An 8,187-nucleotide genomic window follows, 5' to 3' on the forward strand; every position below is an offset into this window, starting at 1 on the left:
GGTGGTGATCAGTGACATAATCCGTTTTTTATAATAACCACGAGCACAACGGCATACATTAATCTGTCGTCAATTAATTAAAGAGTATTCCAATTGACACAATTCCCGCGCGAGTCTATATATTTATAGCTGAATTTATGCTGTTGTGAGTTTATGTCTACTGTCTATCTGTATGTCATGTATGTCATATATGTTATGATTAATTGAAAATGGGGGGACCCTGATGTAAACAAGACGAAAGTCTTTCTCTGGTCTGCATCCCCTTAACAATTGTATGTATTGAGCTGTACTGTACTGTACCCATTCTGCAATCTGTTAATAAAGTTTTCAATCAATCAATCAATCCATCCATCGTGTGTGTGTGTGTTGTGTGTCTGTGTGTGTGTGTGTGTGTGTGTGTGTGTGTGTGTGTGACGTGTCATGTGGTGTGTGTGTGTGTGTGTGTGTGAGAGAGAGAGAGAGAGAGAGAGAGAGAGAGAGAGAGAGAGAGAGAGAGAGAGAGAGAGAGAGAGAGAGAGAGAGAGAGAGAGAGAGGAGAGAGAGAGAGAGAGAGAGAGAGAGAGAGAGAGAGACCATTATTAGGTCTTTAACCTACTATTCCTATCATTTCCCTGAAGGCGCGAGCTCCTCACACATTCCAATGGTAACTCCTCCTCCCCCCCCCCCACACACACACTGCTGTTTCTATCACGTGGGGGGGAGGCCACCAATCCGGAGCCACCACAGCCAGCGCGAGGAGAGAGTCCCAGGACCTAAGTAAAGTTCGATTCTCCGCCGAGTCCGTGAAGTCTAGCAGCAGCAGCAGCAACAACGATGGCGTCGCAAAGAAGAGGTTGTTTTGGTCAAAGTTGATGGATTTTTCCGGGACTTTAATTTTAAGTTTTTCTCTTCCATTTAGAAGAACCCGGAATGTCATATCATGCACTTCTAATAACCGTTCAGCAGTCGCATCTTGTTCATTCACACGTCGCGCCGGAGGAGGAACTCGCCTGGGAATATTATTACGAGCCGGAGTTGTGTGTGTGGACCAACTTTTTAAGTGCCACAGTCAAGGGATTTGACCTGCTAAGCTAGCTAGCTAAATGTCTGGAATGCGATTAAATGGGCTATTAACTTTAAACTGCACTTTTGTGAAAACGGCAAGTGAATGAGTTTTGTTTCTCTTTTTTTTTGGACGAGACTATACCGTCGCTCCGATACACCGTTTATGAGGAGGACTGGGCGGCGGGTGCAGGTGCACCTCTTGTTGCGGTACCTGCTGCGAAAATTCATAGTTTCGTCGATGCTCATTCAAGAGCTAACTTTATAGCATTAGCCAGTGAGTGAGCCTTTGATATGAAATTGGTTTGTCACTTTACATAGTTTAAGATCCTATCTATGGACACGTCGATAGCTTCCTCCCCCCCTATGGATATATCATTAACTGTCAAAGCAGACAAACAACGACTTTGGCAAAGCATAGTTGTGATTCAGCCAACATTAGTTAGCTAGCTACCTTGCTAGCCAGTGGCAACGAGTTCTCTCTCTCTCTCTCTCCAGGACTTTGGAACAAGGGTGACCTCGGCGTAGCCCCTGGCAGGGAGCACCCGGCTCTGGTGGTCAGTGAGCCACATGTGATTGAAATGAGGATTTTCACTCACATTTTAAGTGACCTTTTACCAACTTGAAGTTATTCCGCTGTGAGAGCTCTGCGCCATATGGTGCGGCTACAGCCACAGAGAAATGGATGTCTCTCAGGTCTCCCATGCCCCTTTCCCGAACGGCGAGGGGCGGCGGGGCAGCGAAGGGACCGGGGAGCACGCCTGGACGGACTCCCCTATGGCCCGGGCGTGGGCTCACTCGGCCCCCCTGTGCCCGACGCGGTCCCTCTGGACAGCTGCGTATGACTACGAGGCCAGTGGGGAAGACGAGCTCAGCCTCCGGAGAGGGGATGTGGTGGAGGTCCTGTCCAAGGACGCCGCAATCTCGGGGGACGAAGGATGGTGGACCGGTAAAATCAATCACCGGGTCGGGATTTTCCCCTCCAACTACGTCACCTACCAACCGGCTATTTACCGACTCCCCGCCACCGGTGGCTCGGTGGGGGACAGCGAGCATGTTCCCAGCTCGCCGGTACAAATAGTTTTCAGCGAACTGGTTCTAGAGGAGATAATAGGTGTAGGTGGATTCGGTAAAGTTTACCGGGGGACATGGAAAGACCAGGAGGTCGCCGTGAAGGCGGCCAGGCAAGACCCGGACGAGGACATAAAAGCCACCGCGGACGGTGTCAAGCAGGAAGCAAAACTGTTCTCCATGCTGCAGCACCCCAACATCATCAAACTGGAAGGGGTGTGTTTGACGGAGCCAAACCTGTGCTTAGTCATGGAGTATGCCCGCGGGGGGACCCTGAACCGGGCGCTTACCGGAAGGAGGATCCCGCCGCATATCTTGGTCAACTGGGCCGTTCAGATCGCACGCGGGATGCAGTACCTGCACGAGGAGGCTATAGTGCCTATTATTCACCGTGACCTGAAGTCTAGCAACAGTAAGCAGAGAGAGAGAGAGAGAGTGTGTGTGTGCATGTGAGTGAGTGAGCATGCTTCTGAGACAGGCTTTAGAACAGAGAACAAAACCCACCTGTTGCTGATCATTAGAGTTGTTCAAATACCGATACCAGTATCGGAAATGCCGCCGATACTGCCTAAAATGCTGGTATCGGCGAGTACCCTCTAATTCTGCGCTCCGATACCATATGACGTAATTTATAAACAACACTGCGGTCTGCTGAGTGAGCATTATAAAACAAACGTGTTTTAACCGAACGTGAATTAAAGTGTCAATGCCATTTGTCATTTTAACAGCAGATACTTTCGTCCCAACAAAGCGCTGTTGACAGGGAGCTCTGATGGGTTCGCTTGGTGGTGTTATTAGCATTGAACAGCTAACAGAAAGCTAGCGTTAACTAATGTTAACGTTTTAGCTTTAACGTTACCTTGGCTAAAGTTGGGGCTATTCATAATCCAGCAATAATGGCTGCAGACCTGCAAGCAAAGTACAGCAAGTTGGCAAAGGAGTATTCCAAGTTAAATCACATTTTCACCAGTAACGTTACAGTCTTTCCATCTACCGGTAGCTCATGCTAGCTAACCTCACGTTAACGTCGTCACTGATCGACCACCTCGCGCACACAATTAATGACATGTTGCGGACAGCCATATCGGTGACAATGTTTAGCTTTTAGTGCCAAATGATAAGAGTCTGAGGCGGAGTCTCAAAAGAGAATGTTGAATATTTATTGTGCAAGAATCACAACAGAGCCTCTGGTACTACAGTAGTTAACCTAAACGGCTAAACGGAGCCTTGTGGAAGCAAGTGCAGCAACGAATAATGTCCGTGTGGAACTAATGTGCCAACAACCTTTCCGTGGGTGAACTCATTGAGATAGTTTTCAATTACTGATACTAATACTAATCTATACAATCACCTGTTGTTGAATAAATACCATTACTTTATAGTTATTATTAAAAAACAGTATATATAAAACAGTAGCTGTATAAAAAACATTTAAAAAAAAGTTTTATAATTTATATAATTTTTTTTTAATTTTTTTTATGTATGCACTGGTATCGGATCAGTATCGGTATCGGCCGATACCCAAAGCTTAAGTATCGGAATCGGATCGGGAAGGAAAAAATGGTATCGGAACATCTCTACTGATCATGCAGCACACTTGTGTGATTGCATTTTCTGTGGCTACTTTTTATTCTGCTGTATTGTGTCTGGATTTGGGCCACATGTCAGACAGAATCCAGGGTTTGATCCTACCGGGCCTGACTGCTACATCTGTTCAGCAGTCAGACTGACGGGCAGCTAACAACCAACTTGTGTGTACTGTCTGCCGCCGTATTCAAAACGGTTCAGAATTTGGGAGGTTTCCCCATTTTCAAGCGTATGAGGCTTTAAACAAAGAGACAAACAAACAGTGTTTGAGCCCTGAACTGTGAAATGCCCCTCCAGTTCAGACTGTGGTGACTGAAGCCTTCCTTCTTGACACATCTAGGTTCATCTGACCTGTCTCAAATGCTTTGGCACCACCAGACCAGAGCCCATATAGATATGTATCACCCTCTCTAAGAGTAGGGAGTACTGATCTAGGATTGCTGGTCAGTTCACATGACCATATACACTGCAATAGTCACTATGAATTGAAAATGGGGGACCCTGATGTAAACAAGACAAACGTCTTTCTCTGGTCTGCATCCCCTTAACAATTGTATGTATTGAGCCGTACTGTATTGTACCCATTCTGCAATCTGTTAAATAAAGTTTTCATTCATTCATTCATTCATTCATTCATTCATTCATTCATTCATTCATAGGGTTGTACAGATCCAGATGACCATTTTGGGGGGGTTTCGAAGCCGCAGTAGTAATTATAATTGAATAATCAAAGCTTCACTCTTCCCTTGCAGAGGTTTCAATGTGGTGGGTAAATGAGAGCAATGTGGTAGTAGTAGCAATGTGGTAGTAAGGTTTTAGTAAGTACATTTTTGGAGTGGTACAATTAGTTTTAGTTGAAGCATTCAAATTGTGATTTTGACATTGGATTACCATGGCAGTGATTGAAGCTTCATCACTTCAGCCCTGCACCTCGCTATGACTTGCGAGCCAGTCTGGTCTCAGATCAGCATGCTTGATAAAAAAAACAGGTCCAGACCAAGCTCCTCTGGTGGGTTTATCTAGAAACAAACAAGGATGGTCGGAAGAGATGGTTGAATGTGATTGAATTTGAGAGAGGTGTGTGTATACATGTCTGTGAGTGAGAGAGAGAGAGAGTTCTTTGAGTGTATGAAGTGGTGGGGGAGATCTTCAAGAGGATGTGAAATAAGGTCAGAGTTTGCTCAGCTGGGCTGCCCCTTTCCACACACACACACACACACACACACACACACACACACACACACACACACACACACACACACACACACACACACACACACACACACACACACACACACACACACACACACACACACACACACACACACACACACACACACACACACACACACACACACACACACACGCCATGACACACATAGAGCTTCCCAGCCCCCCTCTTCTCCACCCCACCCAGAAATGTTGTTCAAACAAAGCCAGTGATTTACCAAACACACTCAGACCACACTATCAGGCCATGTGGCTTAACCAACCAAAGCCTCTCAAGAACCGACTCAGAAGGTTATAACAGATCAATGGACACACGTTAATAGAGGGATACTTTTAGATGGGATACTTTTCTCTGTCATAAATGTGCAGACCAATGACCTTGTAGCAGGTTGTATGCACGTTCGTAAGCAACATATTAGATTAACATCAGACGGAAGAGTTGACTGTTTGCTTTAGAAATTAAATCCTTTCCGAGTACTGTAGAGGAGAAGCTGGGGAGGCTGTGTTTGGATGAGAGGCACGTTCTTCATATGATACTGTATCATGGAAGTAGTCCCTGCCATAGACCCACGTCAGGTGAAGTAAGCCCAAGGAGTCGTAATGATAGTCATTTTAGGTCTACTTCTGTGCGTCAACTAAAGCCCCTTTTTCACCGCAGGAACTTTCCCCATGAACTAGCGACATCTTGAGGGACTTGTGAGTTTACAACACAGGGACCAGGGTCTAACAAGTTAGTAGTAAGGACATTATTTTACCCCCCCCCCCCCCCCCCCACAGAAAAAAGCCCTACACCTAGCAGGGGTTAGTCCTCAGTTCCCAGACTGAATAATTAATGGATGGGACTTGTTGAGAGGCTGAGTGTGAGTAATGTACTGTCACTGGCTATTCCACTGTCTATTCGGTGCATGTGTGTGTGTGTGTGTGTGTGTGTGTGTGTGTGTGTGTGTAATATGACTCTTAACACACGGTATCTCTTTGCGGCATGCCTGTGGCCAAATAGTCTTATTATCAGCCTGGGGCCACTTGAAGAGTGGATCTTGTAGTGGCCCATGGGCCATGTATGTGTGTGTGTGCGTCCATCGATGTGCCTCCAATTAGAGCGTTCCTTCCAAATGCACTCACACATGCCTCGGGCCTGCACTGATTATCAGACCGTTAACTGCTATTGATGGGATTTCAGGGAGATAAGGACCCAAAAGGTATATCCCAATGATATGGAGATCGGGTGACATACAAATAGTCGGGAGCACTGTGTAGAACTCCTGAAACAGGCCTATTTAAGCTTAAGACTCATTGTAATTATAAGGCAGATGGAGAGAAAGGGATTTAACTGCTGTTTAGGCTGTTCCAGCTAATCGGGTGGCTGCTAAACACACAAACACCCTCCCCCGGCCCGTACCCCAGTGCAGTGCTGCTAAACCTCTCAGTGTGTCAGTGTGTTTGTCCACTTCATTGTGACCACACAACGGCATTCACTTTTAAGGGCAGAGGAAGAACCTTAATGCTCGATTTGGAGAATCTTCCCTAAAGAGGTTTAGCCTATTCAAAGAGCATTTGAATAGGCTAATTTGCCCGCATATAGTAATATCATTTTGATCATTAGTTCAAATCGGTCGTTTTGATTGAGATTTATTGGGCCCCATATAGCCGTTACCGGCCTTGAGTTGTTCTTTCACCCCACACAGTGATCTGTAGTAGTAAACCACTGAACCTAATGAAGTCCCAACCAAAATAAAGTCTGCAGGGACTTCAGCAATAGGACGAATTGATTGCAATGGTGCCGCCAATAGTCGCAGACAGTTGATTATCTCATGGTGATACTGATAAGTGTGAACATGTAGTCCCTGCGACAGCCTGTCCAAACAAAGAGAGACTGAAAGATATTAAGCATTTGGTTAGGACCAGGCCAGTGAGCATGTGGCACCCTGCAGTGTCGTGTTGTTTTTCCAGTAAAAAAAAAAAAGAAGGAAAATGAAGCAGCCAGAGAGCTACATCTGCTACTGTGGGCTTTTTGTCCATCATGCCTGTCTGGTTCTTGCATTGTTGTTGTTGTTGTTGTCGTTGTTGTTGTTGTTGTTGTTGTTGTTGTTGTTGTTGTCAAATATAGAAGGACAAAAGCAATACATGTTATTGTCACAGGCAGTGTTTCTCCTATATTCATTCATTTCATATGGTGGACCACCATAGTAAGACAGAAAATGAATACAACTTTATAATCTAGTTCAGTTTCCCACAATAAAACACAAATAAGCGTAAGCCCATTGCTCAGAAGTTGTGCTTTAACTAAAGACAGGTTTGAAATCTTTTGGAGTGAGGCCTGGGTAGACTCTATTGCTATTATGTGTGTAATACGTAGGGTTGGGTACCGTTCACATCAATACCGGTACCCAACGGTACCTTTTTTCAGTACTTTCATAATAACTAATAATATAATAAAATGTTATTTCAGTTGTAACTAAAATGAAGTCTAAACTTCTCAATTTCAACATTGTTATCACACCACAAAAACCCCCACCCCTCCCCCAAACCGTTCCTACAACAATTTTTTATGTTGCATGATCATGTATACATTTATTATGTATTATTATTTTTTAAGTTATCATTATCTGGCCTTCCTCAGTAAATACTATCAAACTCCTCTGACCTCATCTGGTCTTTCCAAAGACCAGAGATGGGACTTGTGCACACATGTATGCATACACACACACACACACACACACACACAGAAAGGATGAATGAAAACTTTATTTAACAGATTGCAGAATGGGTACAATACAGTACGGCTCAATACACACAATTGTTAAGGGTATGCAGACCAGAGAAAGACGTTTGTCTTGTTTACATCAGGGTCCCCCATTTTCAATTCATAGTGACATTTATGACATACACAACAACAACATACATGACATCATGACATTTATGGCATAGGGACATACATGACATACAGGTATATAGTACTGTTACATTTGTGACATATATGATATGCAAATATGCAGTACTGTTACCCATAGATCCTGACAGAGAATATACATATGATGGGGAGGAGACTGTACATTAGGAGGGGGTGGGTGGGTGGGTGGGTGGGTGGGAGAGAAATATACATACGGTGGGGAGAGAATATATACATACGGTGGGGAGGAGACTGTACATTAGGAGGGGGGGGGTGGGTGGGAGAGAAATATACATACGGTGGAGAGAGAATATATACATACGGAGGGGAGGATACTGTCTATTAGGAGGGGGTGGGGGGGTTTGGAC

The 8,187-nt window shown here is 44.9% G+C and overlaps 1 protein-coding gene across 1 annotated transcript; it reads left to right on the top strand.

Annotated features, from left to right (window-relative positions):
- Positions 1–842: 842 nt before the first annotated feature.
- LOC311248237 (mitogen-activated protein kinase kinase kinase 9-like) lies at positions 843–2,524 on the top strand (the record flags this gene model as incomplete). Its single annotated transcript, XM_084339157.1, has 1 exon — positions 843–2,524. A coding segment is annotated over exon 1 (802 nt), but the record flags the coding sequence as incomplete, so codon positions are not given.
- Positions 2,525–8,187: the final 5,663 nt, after the last annotated feature.

The sequence above is a fragment of the Notolepis coatsorum genome (genome assembly GCF_963971535.1).
Source record: "Notolepis coatsorum genome assembly, contig: SCAFFOLD_3536, whole genome shotgun sequence".
Classification (NCBI taxonomy): domain Eukaryota; kingdom Metazoa; phylum Chordata; class Actinopteri; order Aulopiformes; family Paralepididae; genus Notolepis; species Notolepis coatsorum.